The sequence below is a fragment of the Motacilla alba genome, chromosome 3 (genome assembly GCF_015832195.1).
Source record: "Motacilla alba alba isolate MOTALB_02 chromosome 3, Motacilla_alba_V1.0_pri, whole genome shotgun sequence".
In the NCBI taxonomy this organism is placed as follows: Eukaryota; Metazoa; Chordata; class Aves; order Passeriformes; family Motacillidae; genus Motacilla; species Motacilla alba.
Window position 1 is genome coordinate 77,935,475 of NC_052018.1, and position 19,289 is coordinate 77,954,763.

The 19,289-nt window shown below is 39.4% G+C and overlaps 1 protein-coding gene across 5 annotated transcripts in view; it reads right to left on the bottom strand.

Annotated features, from left to right (window-relative positions):
- Positions 1 to 248: 248 nt before the first annotated feature.
- Positions 249 to 19,289, bottom strand: part of BIRC6 (baculoviral IAP repeat containing 6) — a 176,180-nt gene continuing 157,139 nt past the window's right edge. For all 5 annotated transcript variants that reach the window (XM_038133271.1, XM_038133269.1, XM_038133270.1 and 2 more), the window contains 8 exons: positions 13,864 to 14,009; positions 13,002 to 13,112; positions 11,566 to 11,783; positions 10,732 to 10,893; positions 9,357 to 9,434; positions 5,091 to 5,279; positions 2,004 to 2,138; positions 249 to 933 (listed from right to left, as the gene is read on the bottom strand). In XM_038133271.1, the coding sequence (XP_037989199.1) occupies positions 754 to 933; positions 2,004 to 2,138; positions 5,091 to 5,279; positions 9,357 to 9,434; positions 10,732 to 10,893; positions 11,566 to 11,783; positions 13,002 to 13,112; positions 13,864 to 14,009 (1,219 nt within the window). In that variant the 3' untranslated portion in view covers positions 249 to 753. The remainder of the gene's footprint in view (positions 934 to 2,003; positions 2,139 to 5,090; positions 5,280 to 9,356; positions 9,435 to 10,731; positions 10,894 to 11,565; positions 11,784 to 13,001; positions 13,113 to 13,863; positions 14,010 to 19,289) is intronic.

Sequence of the window (19,289 nt, forward strand, 5' to 3'; positions counted from 1 at the left end):
GCCCTTAAGAAATTTAGAATACTGTTAGTTTGCATAAAATAGCCAAAAAACCCCAACTAATTCAGAAGTCCAAATTTGGCATGAGGTAAAACCATGTGCATTTATTTCATCTGCATTTTAGATTTAGTAAGCATAAAATTAAGTATGTTGACTGTAATGAATTCAGTCATACAAGTGCAAGTCTTCAGCTAGAATGTATTTTATGGCAGTTTATTTAAAAAATGTACCAGTAAATCATAAAAGAGGGATCATGTCCATTTAACGTTTATTGAAGTATACAGGAGGTTTTCTTTAGAATCAAATATGAGCATGAATATATGGCCAAACGTAAAATCTATCAAATTCAGTGAAAATTTTCTGACTTTAAATAGTAGCTGTAAGAATGACCAATATATATTCTTTGTTACAACCGCCCTCACTCTACAAGTAAAAAAAAAAATAATAAACATTCAGTAAACATTCTTTCCTAAGGTAGTTTCCCTTATATATCAGTGATTTATCCATTTTTTGTATACATAACTTTTTAAACATACCAATCAGTGGTTCTCACAATTGAAAAATAAAAGCACAAAAAAGTTTACACTCTTGTACAGGTAAATAAAAGATCATTTTTAATTAAACTGTATATCCTTAAGGGCATAGTATAGTTTCAATTTCATTACCTATTACATAATTAACTTCTTACATACAAATATTGACATATTTGGCTTGTGCTTCAAAGCCGTTGTGTCTAAAAGTCCATGTCAATGCAATTCATGACTTGAAATCAGTGGGGACATCTTTACTGCTGCTGGGTTTAACCTGGTCGTGCAACATGGTCTCTTCTGAGCTTGTTGTGGCACTGCATTTTTCTGGGGAGTCATCAGTGTCTGGATCCAATCCCTCAGGACAGGGAAGTTTTAGAAGTTCTTCCCGCAGCTGAGCTGTGTGACGCTGGATATACAAAAACAAGTCAGTGTGGAAGGCCACAATTAAAACAAAACTTTTCACAAGGTTAGACACTATAAGACAAGAAGAGGAGTAGGTAGAAAAGGCTTAAATGTACTATTTCAATGTCTGGATCAGCTTCTCCCCCTATTAAGAACTGGTACTTTTGTTTTAGTGACAGAACAATTAGCAAGAGCTGCTGGGGACAAATTAAAGGCAGTCAACAGAACTGCAGCCAACAAGTGCTTCCCTATAAATGCTACACTACTGGTCCTGCAGTTGAGTCATATCTGTGTTTGGGGGTCACACCAGAAACTGGCTTGGACTTGGCAGGCCATACAGTCAAACCAAATTTATAAACAACTCATGATGAGACCTGATCTGTCACAGAGACAGATATGCAGAGATCTGTATACTGATCACAGTAACTTCATTTTGAAGACCAGTCACACTGAAAGAATGGAAGTCTGGCAACAGAAAAAAGAAGCCTTTCTAAATTTGGGGTTTGCACCTCAGGGGAAATAAAACCTCAAATATTAAAAACAATATACCCTGTTGTCTGTGTGGTCACAAAATACACAAATGGTAATACTTGGCTAGGGAGGCAGAAAATATTTATAATGGTTAGAACGATTCAAGTTAACACAGCATAAAACTGATTGTAGCTGACCTCAGTTCATTAACTGCTTGTCTACTTTAAGAGCTTGTTTTCTGGCAAGGAATTGGTTGTAATATAACTTCATAATTAACCCCCACCTACCCTCAGAGTGAACAAAAAAACCTATTATCACAGAATATTCTGAGTTGGAAGGGACCCACAAGGATCAAGTCCAACTGTGACGTGAATGGTCCATAGGGGATCAAATCCACAACTCTGGCGTTACACCAGCACAACGCTCCAACCAACTGAACTCATCTTGGGGTCACTGCATCCTATACAAATATTCATAGGAAAAACAGGCAGGACAGGTGCTAGAGGAAAATCCAACTCGTAGTAAAAATACTGAGGAAGTGGAATGCACACACATTGCCTCTCTGGACAACTGGGAAACTTAGATTTCTTATAAATATCTCACCTTCAGAGCCGCTGCATGATGGGACATGGTCCTGCCTACCCGTTTGTCACTGCTGTACTGCTGTATGTCTGCTATCCACTCCTCACACTGAGCCATGATCTCCACTCTTTTCAAGTAGAAGTGTTTGTGGATGACCTGCAAGAAAACATTCCCAATGCAACATGGATGGAAGAACCATATATTTTAACAAGACCAAATTTACAAGACCTCTGTGGGTCTAACTGAATATAAAAGGAAAAAAAGAAAAAATCAGTATGAAGGTAATTCAGAATTGAACCAGACTGGAGATAAAATTGGCATTTCTGTCCTCAGAGATTTCCAAAATCCAACTGGAAAAAGCCCAGAGGAACCTGTTCTGAATTCAGCTGATGCCGTTTTGGGGAGTTTGTTGGTCTGGATATCTCTTTCGGTCTGCAGGAATCCACTGTTTGTGCGCAGCCTGCCATTTCAGCAGTCACTTGTGTTACCTGGATGCAGGGAAAACCAGTGCCAGAAATGCACCAGCAAAAGCAAAAGGGAGAGCAGAGCGCTGCTGACGTTCTGCGGTTCAAAGCTGGATGTACTACGTGGGCACAAAGTTCACACAAGAGCAGAGCTACACCGAGACAGTGCTGAGGCTTTCATTGTTTCTTTCCCTGCCCTGTTTTGCTAGAGAAGCACGGAGCAAGCAGAAGCACCATGTCCTCCCCTCACTGACCACGGGCTGACCGAACAGAAAACAGACGAGCAGAAACCCTGCTGCCAGTACGAGCACAGGAACATTCCACGCTTCTGCTGAGAGAAGGATCACAGCAGCTGCTTCTGAGGGATGCAGCCACTTTGCTCTAGGTGGAGACAGCACATCTGGGGACACTGGAATTCTCAGGCCATGGTAGCTGAGCTGCCCAGTTTGGATGGGAATAATTTTGGTATTGAAGAGTAATTTTGGTATTGAAGTACATATTTGAGTTTAAAAAATCCAACCAATCAACACTCATACAAAGTTGTGAAACTCTACTTGGTGTTGGCTTTGTCTTAAACAGTTTTCTGAAACTCTGAATGGTGAAGGCAACAATAAAACCAAAGAAATTTTATTGAGCACTGAGAGTTCTTGGCCATATTGCAACATAATGGGAAAAATAATTTTTCCCTCTGGAGGTTAGAGAAAATAGCTATCTGTCTAAAGAGAAACTGCATATTCAAAGTGTAATTGACTTCAATTCTGGATACATTCCTTAAATCCATACTGGAGCTTGGAAAAACTCCCAAAGACTGGCAGTTTAGATCTCCTGAGCCTACCCATCATTTAAGATATTGAAGACAAGACTCAGATTTTTGAAGACAACAGATCTCAGGATCTATGTTCTTAGACCTCAGTCTTCAGCATGAGTTTGCATTTGTGTCGCTGAATTGATCATCACTGTTAGGGTTTCTAAGATAACTGTACAAAAAACCCAGAGGTCTAAACAAAAAGGGAATCTCCCAAAGAAGTGCTCAGATAATCTGAGAGGTGCATTTCCATTTGGATGGGGCCACAGATGGACTCTAGCATTGTTCCAAAGCTGTCTTCTTCATACCAGCATTGAGAGCTGCACTGCCGAATAAGCACACGATTACTGAGACTCTTAAAGGAAAGTACAGCAACAATAGCTGGGATTCAGTTACCAAATGGTGTAAGACTGCATATCCTTCACTTCTGTACGTGTGAGAAGAAATGTGGAGCATTATTGTCCACTGCTTTCTTATATATTCTTATATGGTCAATTAATTTAATCTTACTGCGATTTGAGAATACCTTTTGCCTAAGTGAAACCATTACATTAGCTAGAAGAAAAAGACCTATTAGCAGAAGTTACTGGATTATGTGTCCAGATATTATCTTTATCGTGCATGGTCTTCTACTTATTGAGTAGAACATTTAAGAAGTAATTCTGAACCACCACCACCACCAGGTTTTATTTCATTAATTCAACATCCCTACATACACTACACATCCTTTTTTTGCCTGCATGTGGATGAAAATATCTTTTCTTATTCCACAAGACACAGTAATTTTGAGAAAAAAAGGTTTTGCATTACAAAGGATGTTTTTTATATCAAGGAAGGCATGGGAGATCAACATCTCAGATGCCACATCCAGCAGTGTGCATAATCCTAAAATATTTAGGTTTTTTCAACATTTTATTACGCAGACAATTGAAAGCATAGGTGATACTGCCAGATGGTTCTGTGCTTCAACACTGGCAACAGCTGTAGTAGTTCAGAGCAAAATATGTTTTTCTGACAATATTTGCTGGTAATACTGTGAGATGACTCATGTTTGACCAAACATTTTGTATTAATGTTCATACAGATTGTCTTAGTGTTTCTTCAGCTCTTTCTTCCTTGTACTCTTGCTGTATATGTTCAAGCCCCTGAGATCTAACTCATCTGCTTTTGGAAAGGAATTGGACTAGACACTGAGAAGTCCCCAAGAACTAAATTCTTCTAATATGCTACACGTGAGCTTTAGTCTATCTTCAGGAATGTAAACAAATTAAGCAATTTGATTTATTATAATAACTTCTTTTAAGACAGCTTGAATGCATGAAGGTTAGCATTGCTTTTAGCAGCATCAAGACAGTTGTTTTCAAAGGCACAGAATTCTAGTGCAGATGATTAATGGAATTTCTTTTAAGGTATTTTTCCAATTTGCATTATCTTGGTGTATCCAAAATGTTTCTTAGTATTTGCTTCAAATTCATGATCCTTGGGAAAATACTGCCTGTTATTTATGCAGAGTATGGAGCATGGAGTGCTCCTTTGTAGGGCTGACCAACAGGTGTTGCAGGCCATGTCAAAGGTCCTGCTCAGTAGTTAGAGTGAGTTAAGCTGATTGAACCATGTTTTATCCAACTGTGCGCCAAGATCCTGTTCAGGTCAGTCTCATTTTGCCTGCATTCCTCTTTCCTAGAAAAGAATCTGTGAAGTTTGGTGCATCCTTGTTCACGTCAATCTCTTGAGTCAGTTGCCACAGATTAAAACAGATACCTCATGCATGATCTTACCAAGTGTTTGCATTATTCTTAATGCTCAAAAAAGAGAAATAGTGCCTTTCACAAAACCTACCTCCTTAAAACATGGTGATGGATTTCTCATTTGTTCAAGCATTGCCCACTTGACTGTTGCCTGTCGGATATTTCCATCATATTCCCTGGAGCTCTGGGTACCACTCGGAGTACCTCGCGATCGTTCATAACCTGGTTCATTGAAGTATGGTTCTGCCACCAGTATTAGGGACTGGACAGACACTAACACCTGTTAAGACAAGAAACCAAATACTAAAATTGTGCTGCCAAAGTATTCTTACAAATATACACAGCTCTGCTCACCTTAAAAGCAAAATAATTTCTATGGCAAAGTACTTCCATTTGTGATGCAGGCTATGTGCAAGCAGGGAACATCCATGCTTTCAAACCTAAACTGTCACTATACACAAAAACCACCGAGTCCTTTGGCTGTGTATTTAGCTCAAACAGTGAGAGAATGACAAATGTAACTTAAAACCCTACAAAATAAACATACACATATAAGTAAAAGGAAGTATTTAAAGGAAGAGATGTGTGATTGTGCCCCTTTGCGAAAGAAAGTGTATTTGTCAAGTTCTCAATCAACAATTTTGATTTTTTCCCCTGTCGCTGAGCTTACTAATTCTAATTCTGAACTAGATGGAAGAGAAACAAAGGAGGTAAAGTGCCACGTGACCACTGAAAATAATCCTGATCTACACTGCCTCCCATTTTTTCTTTCAAATGAATGTTCTTTGCCCTTTAGTTTCAGATTTTACAAACAATACTGTGTCATATGCCAATAAAACAAAATCACAGTATTTTTCTTAAGATAAGGGAAAAAATGTTTTCAATACTATATGAACAAAGCACCAACTACTCAGTGATTAGGAAATAACAATTTCCCTCCTTTTTATTTTACTATCCAGCACATGTGTGAATAGATGCTTACATGAATTCGAGGCATTTAACTATATACTCAGCCATTCCTAATAAAACCCAAAGAATTGAACAGATATATAAGGCTCTTAGGTATCCAAATGTACATGTACTGCATATTCATGATTTGAAGTCTTGCTAGTTTTTCCAGTATTAAAAAGTTTATCCCTGTCAATTTGGTTTTTTACTAAATGAAGGGCAAGTTTTTCTCATATACTTAGAACCAAGTCCACCAGCAACAATTTAAGGGATTACAGTTCTGTGACACAAACTTCCAGAACTGTAAAGAATTCAACCAAGATGACTGGAACACTTCCTCATTTAGTGAAAAGCTGATGATATGTTCCAGACCTAGCAATGGTATTTCCAGCACTGGGCATACTTAGGTGCAGATACCCACATGCCAGGGCAGCTATTTCTGGAACTGACTCTTCTCCCAGTCTAGGTACAACTTCGAGCTTTAAAACATCCCCTAATTTGTGAATTTGGATATGGAAGACAAGAGTCCTCCTTTTTCCTGGTGGATGCAGAATGTACAGCTCACATCAGACAGACGCCATGTCAGCAGCTATCCAAACTCTGACTCTTCTGCAGGCAGTGACATCCACAGCTGTGCTCTGTGCTCAGCGTGGCATTCTCCTGGAGTTTCTCCTGTAGCAAAGCCGGCACAGAAGTGTTCCAGCTTCCCATCTTCTCTGTGATGGTTCCTCACTCCACAGACACAATGCCAGATCAGTAACTCCTATCAAAGCAGCAGTCCAAGAGCCAGCTGAATGACACAGGTTACCCTCGGTCCCACCAGCACCTCACAGGAACACACCCTCACTCCTTTAGGCGCCGTGGCACTTCGCCCTTGTGCAGTGGCTGTGCTTTCATTACAGCACAGACGGGCAGTCTAGGGCAGCCAAGTCTTTATCCTGATGGATTGGACATGCAGCTGTGCAGTGGGAGATAGGAACCAGCTTCCCTTGTTGGGCTGAGAAGGAAAATGAACCAGGTTTTTCTGTTTCTCAGGCAGGTGCTCCAGATAGCTGCTGGTACCATGTGCACCATATCATCATCACAGTCTCCTGTACCCTGCCCTGCACTCAACTAGAAGCAGCCATAGTTATTTAAGGGTTAAACCTTGAAATGTAGGTAATGCATTAAAACGTACAGAATGTGCCCCACAAATCAGGTTTCATCAAGCAAATGGCCACATAGATACCAAAAAAGGCAGAATATTAATGTAGGTGTGCTAAGTCATGGTAGAGTGACTTCAGAGCCAAGGCTTTGAGTATGAAAGGTGATCTCTGTCTCTGGAAGAATAGGTTTTTGCTTTTTAAAAATGTTGTATTTTAGATATTTATATCTTTTTAAAGTAACTATGGTAGAGAAATTTGACACTGCAGCATTTTACTTTCTGGGCCAGAATAAGCAGTTGATACTTTGAATTATAATCGTAATGAATGAGAAACTATACACTGATCTTCCAGTATTGCTGGGTAATAAAAATTAATTTGTGAAGTATTTTGGGTGGTCTGACAATAGTTCAATCTCTCAGCCAGAAAAAACATGTAGTGCTTAATTCTTACCAAGCAATTTACTTAGTCCTACAGCTGTTTTCTATTTAATAGTTGTAAAGTGTTTTTCTCACAATATGGTAGGGATGGGACTTTTTCCAACAGTTTTCTTGCTATTCTCAAAATGAAACACTGAAAGAAAGTTTTAAATTATAAACTTCTATGCTGCATGTGATTTCTATCAAATCTAACATTTTAATGTGAGAAAAATGACCTTAGTGAAAATAAGACTTCCTAAATACTTGTAACTTTCTACACTGATTTTACACTTGAAGTCCAAAATTGCAGTTCATGTCTTGATTAAGAATTTGGATCTTGGGAAACTTGCACTCATTAAGGAAGGTTGGATACCTATCCCAACGTGATCCTCTCTCTTGCTGATCTTGAAGCTGAGTGGGAGATCTGCCTGGAAATTCCTCTGATTGTTCTGCCTTTCAAAGATGGGAGCTAATGGCTTTGCAGTGATACCAGCAGGCTCCCTCGGCTCCCCTGGATTCATGGGGTTTGGTTCCATGAACATGTGGGTCCAAGCAGCCTCAATACTGTTTCCTCTACTGTGGGTAATTCCTCATTCTCACAAGCCTCCCTAGTGAGGCTCAGGGACAAGGGAAAGCACGTCTTACCCCTAAGAGTGAGGCAGAGGTGACCTCTGCCTTTTTCATGCCCTTGCCAATAGGTTTCCCTCCCCACTGAGCACCTGGAAAGCCAAAGGAAAATGTGTTCGTTTGCTGCCAGCATACTTATGAAAAGCTCTTTGTATTCATCTTTATAACCCTCAACATTTTCAGTGCCATCTGAGCTTTAGTTTCCCTAATTTCTCTCCTGAATGTTTGGTCAATATCCTTTTATTTGGCACAAGTAGCTACCCCCTCCTTCCATCTTTTCTTGCTTCTTTTTGCAGCTGAGCTTAGGCAAGAGTTCTTGTTTACCCATGCTGGCCCTCTGCCTCACTTGCCTGACTTGCACACACTGGAATAGACCACTCTTGAACTGATAAATCAGGAGACTGATAAATCTGCTCTCCAAGGCCAAATCCTGAACAAGCTGAAATCTGTTCTGCTGAAGGCAGTAATTCTATTATGCTGAAGCTGTGCAGTCTTCTAGGATTTGGAACAGAAACTGTACCTTGTGCTACATAATAATTACTCCAAACTTAGAATAAATTCAGTAACTGCCATAGGAAAGAAGCCATTGCCAGCTTAATGTCTTTGCTTGTGAGTCAGTGCATGTCTGTGAAATAAAGCTGAAAATTATAAAGACTGCATGCCCTAATAAATTCTGTTCTAATGTAACACTAATTGTTATTGAACACAGCATAGCTGCACTTCCATTCCCTTCATCTTTATTCCTCTACTCAGCTCACCTGCACACTTAGGAGGAGGAAGGCTACAGTCTGCACTAGTGAACTTCACCTTCTGATCTCTCACAGTGTGGAGGCTCTTTTGCCTTCGCCATAAAAAGCTTGTGATAATTCCACGAGATGATGTCATCTCGCAGTCCTTATTTTTTATCTTTTTGAAAATAAAATAAAGTATTTGAAATCATCTGAGCAGAGCTGGTGCAGGAATATGCTGCACACATGAACAGCTGCTCTTCAAGACCAGACCAAAGAAATACTCATTAAAAAGAGCATTTTGAAGAATCCGTCTCCTCAGCAGTGTTCCTTTCCTAGAGTTCCAAGGACGTTTTCTGGACTTTTGTCTTATTTATGCTTATTTGAAGATGATTAGTCTGGTTTAAATGGTCTAGAATAGCAATCCTTAGGACCAAGAGACAACTTACTACTCCTAAATGACATTTAGAAGAAAAAAGAAGAAATTTCTCACCTGCAAAAAACTTGATGTTTGGGGATTCCATTTCTCTTCTGGCCTCCCATGCCATGTGTTAAGTATGCTTAAGCACACCTGAAAAAGTGACATTATTAATACCACAGACAAATATGATGACAAAATTGTTCTGCTTGGACAGAACAGAATGTTGACATTACATTAATTTTTTTTACAAACTTTTTTACAACAGCATTCTAAAAGACAAATTTGTTTCCTATCACAGAATCAATGAAGTTGGAAAAGACCTCAGGGATCATCGAGTGCAACCTGTGACAGAACAATACCATGTCAACCAGACCATGGCACTGAGTGCCAGGTCCAGTCTTTCCTTTAAATACCTCCAGGGTTGGTCAGTGACTGCATCACCTTTCCTGGGCAGCCCATTCCCATGTCTAAACATCCTTTCTGTGGACAAATTCCTCCTAATGTCCAACCTAAGACTCCCCTAGTACATATTAAGACCATGAGACTACTTTGAAAGGAAAACATAAAAATAATGTGGATAACATGAACAGCATGCTAATAAATAAACAAGACAAGGCAGATTACTTTTCCTTACAGGAAACCTATGGATTCTGGTGGCTCCAAAAAAAAAAGAATTATGAATATTGTCCAATTCTCTACCTTCTGCTTTAAATACTGTTATAAAACCTGTAATTGTGTGTTTTGAAGACAGTCATTCTGCTTAAGCATGTAAAAGGTGGTTTCTGTCACACAGACTATCAAGAAATTGGAATTATTCCTTAACTTTTGTGACTGATCTGAATGTCAAGGAAGTTTATGGTGTTCTTGAATCTTATTGTGAAATGGAACAATCCAAGACAGGGAAAACAAAGAGACAAAACAAACAGAAGAAACTTAGAGCAAGTATTTACCTACACTTAAAACTAGACAAAGAAAAATGGAGATAAAGTCTCCACTAGGAATTATATTCTGCATCCACATTAATAGAAAGTGAATGGAGAAGAAGAGACAGGGCACTCAGCAAACCTTCAGCTGCAGCTGATATGAAGCATACTTTGTCCAAGGAAAGGGTATTTCATCTAGCCAAAACAGATTTCTGACTGGTTCATTTAGCAGAAAATGTTGGAAAAGAACATTTTTTCATGCAAAAGTACTTGCTTTTTTGGTCCAATCCAACTCATAAGGGCTGGATCTCCAAAAATCTGCAAGACTATTTAGAAAGGAGGTAATTCAATTCCCTCTTGAAACTGGCAAATCCCTCTTCATTTCGTTCTGAAGACCGGCGTTAACCAAAGAGCTTCCTCCTGTACACTGCGAGTGGCTGATCCATAATTCGATCAGAAAAGGAAAAAACTTTCATCTGTTTCACTTCCTTTTTACATCTAACCCAGGAACCCAGCTGACCTACCTTGCCATCATTGTAGAGGTTTGGATTAAATCTCACGCTGTGGCCTCCAGTTGTTTCCAGATTCACAAGTGGAGGGGAATTTGGATAGTCTTGTGGGAAATACACATCAAATTCAAAGCAACCATTTGCGTACGGGGTGTCTGCAGGACCAGTAATGAGAACCTACCAGCGTTAAAAACAGAGAAAAATAAGAATTTTAAATCCCCACCCTTGTATCTGTTACACAGTTGAGATTTTGTAAGTTATATGAAGCATTTTATTTCCACCTGCTGTGTAGCAGGAATTATTATTAGACCTCATAATCACACACAAGCTGTTGGGTCAGTTCATTTTGATACTGTGGGTAAGCAAAGCCCTCTGAACATTTATTTCTCCAGATTACAAATGGAAAGCAAGACAGAAGGAGCTGATAACTCTTTCCTATCGGATGCTATTAATAGAATGTTTTTTTTCAAAATAACGGTCCAGAGGCATTCAGTGTACTCCTCCACACCTACTGCCTGCAACTTCAATGCTCACAGGCGAAGATATGTTTGGACCATAATGGAGCAACAGCACAAAACTTTTCCCTTTGGAATAGCTGAAAAAGAATGAATCGTGTTCTGTGAAGACTCCCTGGCCAACAGAGCACTCCGGGGACAGATGGGCTCTCCTTGCCCCTACTAAGCTGCTGAGAAATCAGACTCAGACTCCAATACTACCACTTACATTAATGCCTGGACAGCAATTAAAGTGGATGTGAAATATTTCTGGTTTTTCCTAAGATTTCAGCACCTTCCTGAACACTTCTATGCCGAGCTGAAGAGATCACTAAACCCAGCTTTGCCTCCTTACCTTCATGATGTCGAGCCGCTCCTCATCACAACGCACGAAGACGCTGGACGACGACGAGAGCGGCAGTGAGGTTGAGAGAGTCACGGCTTCCTGAGCCAGGCGTCGGGCCCTGGCCGCGCTGTTGGCGTCGCTGGCGTTTTTTACCTGAGACATGTAGTGGTAATTCACTTTGAAAACCAATTTGCCGTCGTCGTCTTCGGAAACCATTTCAAATGTATCTGGAAGAGAAAAACATTTCAATGCGTCAGGAAAGGAGGGAAGTTTGTAGTGGATTAGTCTTGGATAAAGATGATGAGCATTAAAATCAGGCAAGTTTAATTTTAACTCAGAAAACACTTTTTTTTTTTTTGCATTAACAGTGATCACAGAAACCAAAGCATTAACACTGCTGGGCTGAAACAATTTCTGCAGCTAATTTACAAACTCTCACATGCAACTTGTGAAATATCCACCACTCCCAATCTGGAAAGCTACCAGCTATTCCCAACCAGGAATATGATGATACTTATAAATCCATAATAATGCTAATAATGGAACATGTGTGAAGCCAAGCACCAGTGCTATTTACTCGTGTGCTGGTGGCAATGATATTGAGGAACCATGAAAAACTACACTGGAGCTGGCTTTCTTTAATCACTTGCCAGACAAAATCTGCAGCACAGCTGCCAGAGGGAAAAGCTCCCACTTCCTACAAACCTTAATAACTCCTACTCTTGGCATACACTCCACAAACATTTGTGAGGAAAATCTCTTGCAAATACAACAGCAAAGAAATGTGACTGCAAACGCTGTCACTGCAACTCAAAAAATACCCAGTGAACATGTTTTTGCAATAGTTTTATAGCTCTTTTTTGGATAAGATACTATTAGTTCTTCATGAACTTTTGGTAACATGTTCCTTTTATGGCTAAAGTAAGGACTGATTCCCATCACATTTTCCAATGCAATTTATTGCACTTCTTGAAAAAACACTATTAACTTTATTGCAGTTTAATTTAAAAAACACATTTCGATATGAATTATTTTCTATTTAAAAAATAACATATATGAGCTTTATATATAAATAAATAAATATATGGATAAAGCTCATATATGAACTTTAAAAAAATCAAACATTTCAATGTAATTTGAGAACTGAAAGACTCACAAAAATCATTACTGTAATGAAAATATGAACACCATTACATCACTGAATTCATCTGGTACCTGGAATTACCTTAGTGCATGCTTTATAACATTTCTTATTAGTTCAAAGTGTGCATGAGTTGGTAACCTGAAAACACAGATGTACAATTTTCCTCATGTGAAAATTATCAGTGGTCATGTATGTAAGACAGTTGTTAACTTTTAAAATAATAAAGGATTCTGTTCAACAGAACACGCATTTCTTCAATGTCTGCTTTCTAAAACACACACATTCACACTTCTCAACCTACCAAACTGGAGTTTTTTCATGACAGCCACATACTTCTCTTCAAGGGATCGTAAAACAGACAAAGGCTTGGGCTTCACAGCAGCCTTTTTGGAGTATTCAGCCATCTTCTTTTCTGTTGTGTAGAATGGGATGATTATTTGTAATTAACTATGTAATTCCAAGAAAAGCACAGCAAGTGTTGACATTTTATGGTTACATTCTTTTGTAGAGACATCTCAAAATTGGGCATCACTTAGGATATACAAATCTCTTTCTTACTACTGTACATCATTATCTGAACAGCTTGGAATAAATAAAGATCATAATCTCAGCTTAGAAATAAGTCATGACTGCTGCTGCTTCTTTGAATGGCTATTCAGACATGCATTCCTGGACTCTCCAAAATCAGGAGCTGATTATACATACCTTTATAAAATGCACTCCCCTGATTCAGCTACTTAATCTTTAGTTTATATTACTAGATAACCAGATGGTCTTTTGAGGTTCAACCCATGTTTCAGATTTCAGTTCTGCATTCATCTACTTAATAGTTAATCCAATTAATAAGATTTAGTTTTAACAGAATAGTTTTATTACTAAAGGTCCTGTATGTTTTCTGCCAAGAAAAATAATAATAAAAAAGTGCTACATAATTGTGCTGGAACCTGTGAGGTGTACTCTAACTTACTTGAATTATTCTGTTTCATTGATCAAAACACTTAATTAAAATTTCCACAAGGTTCCAACTGCCTTTAAAAATGCACTCAGCAGTTGGGGACAGGAGGGAAGTGTTTTGTCTTGCCTTTAAGCTGATCTGTAAGTTATCTGTAAATGGCTGCATTACAGATAAACGGCAGCAGCACTTAGAGAAGTGTTTGTGTCACCTTGGTTTGCTTGGCGCAGGCTGGTGGTCGCGGCATAAACGATCTCTGCAGTCTTTTGGATGTCTGGCACCAGGAGGGTCAGTCCCTCTGGCTCTTGATCAGAAGTATCCGGTTTTACTCCCGCTTTAGCTTTGTCTTTTTTAGACCTGCATGGGGTAAAGAAATAGGATATAACGTGAGAGAGTATCTTTCAACCAGACATACAGTGTCCAGTATCTGTCAACAGGGAAAAATACCCAAGATAACAGACTGAGACTCAACCAAGCCTGCTGAAAGGGAATGTGTCTCTGTACCTTCAGGTTCATCACTGAATGCAGGAACCAGCAGTTCCAACACTGAACATGCTGCCCTGATTTGACAAACAGATGTACAGCTGGTATGAGCAGTGAAAATATGAACACAAAGCCAGCAGTTCAGTACAGCAGCTTCTGCTTCAACATTTCAGCCCTACCCTTCAGGCTGACCTGATGTCTGCATACCTTCACACAGGATTAGAAAACCTTACTAAATCAATCTAACAAAGATCATGTCATGAATATGCATTTCATCCTTGCAGATCCTTGTGCAAAACTAAGTCCTAAAAGCGCTCCTTCCTGCTATACAATACACTAGCAATTACTGAAAATACACTAATGATAAAACTCTAGGAAACCTCCAGTAAAAATTCACAGCATGTAGATGAACATCAACCTAGGCACCACAGGACCGTGGGTCAAACACAAATTTTGTCTCTGCGGTTCTCTTCTGGGCTACAGAAATGTAGAGCTTTTATTTCAATAAAGAGTTTAATGTAACATAATTTTAAGAGCCTTAAAATATAAAAAGCATCTAGGTTACACTGGATGTTTATAATCAAAGTACTGCAAATCAAAATGCCAATTTCAACACCTCAAATTTTTCTAATTATTTGAAAACGCAGCGCATTTTCAAATGCATTTGGATAACATTGTTGTTTGACAGAAGCTAGTTGCATAGTAATCATACATTTAAATCTTTAGATTGTGACAATCCAGTCCTTACCAGCATAGATAGTCAACTGCTGAAATGAGGATAAGGGTATTTGATATTAATGTAACCTAAATGTGTGCATTTAAAAGCTTCTATGTTTTGAGAGCTAACATAAATTTACACTGTCATCCAGCAAAACTTGGGATATTTTAATGCTAACAGCACCCAAATTAGTTTACAACAATATCTACTCATTTTTGTTTCAACAGCACTTGTTTGTTTTGAGTCCCAAACAAATTCAACAGCCAAGATGAAGTGGTTTTCTCTTTCTCGCTAGCAAACCAAGAAACTATCCACATGAGTAAAACCAGCAATTTAATGTTTTGATTTAGAAAACATATTTTACCAACTAAAACCTTTCTGTGTTTTAATCTAGACTGAAATTGTGCATAATGAATGACTCTCTAAACTATTCAGTAGAGGTGATTACAGAAGTACTGAATATGGTCTCTGAACTGTACCTAATCAAATGAGAATATCCCTAGAGAGCATTAATAACAAAATACATTACTGTAGCACGGTCCATTTTCCCTGTTCCAGATTTAATCCAAAAGGATGTTAGCCCATGGCAGACTTCAAGCTATTCTGAGCTTTCAGATACTCAAAGTTAGGAGGAATCAGAGGCATCACAGCCAGCCCCAGGTTGCATTTGAAGAACATTGTATGACAAATAAGCAGCAGCTCCATCTCTCATTCATATTTTTCAATCCTTATTATTGCATTTTCCTTGTGGAAAGCTAGGCCAATATTTTTTAAATAACATACTAAGCACCTTCAGAAATACATATTCAAACCCACTAAACCTCAGTGATAACCTGTTTTAAGATCATGCACATGCTAGCAGCTACCAGTCCCTAGAAAGGTATACAGATTTAGATCTGCCTGCTATTGATGCAGAAGCCTTAAGCTATTTGCTACAAAACCCTTGGAGAAATTCTGGCAGAAGTAAAATGTCAGTGGGCATTATGCAAGAGAAAGATGTGTGAAAAGCAATAAAAATGTGCTCAGTGAAGGTACCAAAAGTATAATTAATTCTTACAAATCCATTTTCAAAACAGTGCTCTTGTGGCTCTTCTGTCATCCACTTGCTTTGACAATTTGGACCACGTGTTTGGTTTTCCTCTTTCTATTTGGTCTTAAGAGTCAAAAAAAATCAAGGTGTTGGCCTCTTTAAGCAAAATGCTTCACCACATGCTTAAAAACTGCACAGACACAGTGAGTTACTGACAGCAACTACCTCAGCAGATAAGGAATACATATCAGTTGAAGCAGCAGGGAAAGGAGACATCTACTCAAATGCAAACTTTCAGTACCAATAATATTATTTCCTCTTGTTCTCCCTGCTGTCCACAACAGTGACACTTCAGCCCTTTTGAACTGTCAAAAGAGAATGTATTCTCCTAACATCTCCTGTGCCACCAGGGAAAGGAGATTCTGCCCACTGCAACCACGAGCACAACAGAAAACCCCTGCCCTGCCTCTCCTCAAAAGAGACTTTTGAAATCTTGTGTTTGCAGAACAGTTCCACCCTGACAGCTGTAGTTATCTGGGGCTTGTGTGAAGGTCTACATTATCCAGCTGCCTAACTTCTGAGTCAGGCCACACCTGTGGAAGAGCAGTTTAGGAAGCAAAATGCAGGAATAAATCTAACTCACACCTCTGCCCCATCCAAGTCTCATTTTTTGACCTTGACTCTGCCTCATCATGGATTTCAGCCAGTTTCTTAGGGGGGGATAAGATAGCTGGTACACAAATTCCCAAAATTAGATACACTGCCTTGTCAACATTTAGCTTCCTCACACAAGTGTTCCTCATATATTCTAATGGTTAGTTAGGCTAAAGGTAAGGCTTTTTCCCCACTTTTGGGGAACAAACCAACTGATATTGCCATAGCATGCAAGACTCCTATGAATGATGACATCCAGTTTTTTCTTACCCCACTTTGTCTTCCTACCTTTATTTGACTGAAAAGAACACCAACTTAGAGTGATCCATCCTACACAGTTTGTGAGATCACAGGATCACAGAATGGTTTGGGTTGGGAAGGACCTTAAAGATCATCTCATTCCAACCCCCTGCCACAGGAGGGTCACCTTAAATTGGATCAGGTTGCTCAGAGCCCCATCCAGCCTGGCCTTGAACACCTCCAAGCATGGGGCATCCACAGCTTCTCTGGGCAACCTGTTCCAGTGCCACACCACTCTGAGAGCAAAAAGTTTTTTCCTAACATCTCATCAAAACCTAATGTTTCATTTGAAGCCATTCCCCCTTGTCCTGTCACTACGTGGTTTTCGGAAAAAGTCCTTCTCCAGCTCTCCTGTAAACATCTGCCTCATTATTTTATTCTCTACTTTAGCATTATTCATAAATGTTGGAAAAATTTAACAGCACTTTACCGTTTCTCAGTTTAATTACAATCAGCATATGGAAAATCAAGTAATTCCCTAGACTCTAGATGGGAAAATCCGTCCATGGTTCCCCAGCCATATGTACTCTCACACTGATGATAATTTTTAAAGCTCACAGAGTTTTGTGATCTGAGATAGAATTGAACACCGCTGCAGATATGAACTATTATACTTAATTTTCTATTTCTTTGACATTAGAAGACCACAGCAGCCCTTTCTGAAAACATATCCTTAAAACATGTTTATGTTTTTGGCTATTAAATGGCTACTAAATAATGCAATTAAAAAATAATAGGTGCACTATAAGATAAAAATCTTGCACAAAACAGCTCTGGAACAGATGAAGGTGTGAACATGGTCTCTCTACTCATCTCCCTCATGTAACAAAACTTCCTGGTCTGAAAAATCTAAAAGCCTATTTAGTTCCCTAAACTGTATGCATATAAAAGGGCTGAGACAAAAATGTAATTCAAAGCCCATGAAAAAGTTCAAAGGGTTTCACATATCACCAAAGCACTGGGCAATCTTAGAGCAGACAAAGTAAACAAAGGTCAGAGTCACTGCGAGGGTCCCAGTCCCTCAGGAAGGTCAGAAGGCCTCCATGAGCCTGCTGCAGCCTTGTGCTGCTCTGTGGACCCCACAAAAGAACTCCTTGGTCAGATTCAATCTTGGAGTCCTCCAGTGTCAAAATTACAGCTCTACTGAAGATGATAATCCATCAATTATTTCTCTGTGTGACCTGAAACACATGGTATTGCTTTGTGCACATGAGAAAAGTAACCTGATGACTATTCTGCCTTTTGTGAGCATGTATGGCAAAGAGATGTGGGCAAAGCCTACTATCAGTGAGAAAATGCCATTCCCCCTTCTTGCTGCCATCTCCAGTGCTGCAGTCCTGCCTGGATTCATTCTCTTTACAAGCTGGGTGATACATGAGTGATCCAGAGGCCCAGTAGGGCCCCAGCTTGAGAGGAGCAGTTGCTGGGAACTTTACAGCTCTCTCAATACTCTATGAAGGAGGAGACAAAATAGCAAAAGTGAAATCATAAAGCCAGTAAGATGCTTCAGCTCCTTCCTTGCATTCTATCGGCCTGCACAGAAATTTGTGTCCGCAGATAACTAGCAGTTTAACAAACTCCTGAGCTTTAACGCAGGCAAAACCTTTATCTAAATGTTATAACTTGCAGAGTGGAGGAGGAGCCAAATATTAAATTCAGACACAGAAACTTCCCCATCCAGTTTTTCAGCCACTGAAGAAAAAGCAGAGAAAATGTCAACCCATATTTAAAGGGATGACATTCACTAATATATTTGCTACAAGAGACAGCAGTGTACATGCTAATAATTCAAGCCATTAATTTAGCTTGTGCTAGAGATGACAGCCTTCTCTTTATGCTGTGCTAAATGAATAATCAATTATACACTCCCAAGGCAACTTAAATTTCCAAAGTCAATACTAATACTTACTCACCCGTGCCTGGTACTTGGAGGTAGATGTGGTGCTATGGAATGATAGCCTTATCAAAGCATTCCCAGAGCACAGCCAATGACCCATTCAGCCCCTGTGCCCCACAGGGACAGTGCTTACAGCACAGGCTTGCTTAGTCTTAGTCTGGGGCTCACTGTCTTGGGATAAAACTTCCCTGAGTTTGCAACCACAGCCCTCATGGACTCCACATTTATTCCTTCCAGTAATTCACACTTGCTTAAACAAATCTCCTGAAATCAGGCAAAACAGGCAAGGGACTTTGCAAATGACCCCTGGTGAAAGCTGGTACCCTCCTCCCAGATGGCTCCACCTACTCCACCTTGGGGCTTGAAGTACTTGAAGCACTGTTTACAGACATTCAGTGGAAGCATTCCAAACCAGAGGCTGCAGGACTGTCCCCTGCAGACAACCATCAACTCAAAATGTGAGTTTCAGCATGCAGCCGAAGGAACTGACAATTGTTTTTTAAAGAAAAATAAATTAAAACAACTTAGGCCTTGATTCTCGGGGCCCAGTTCTAA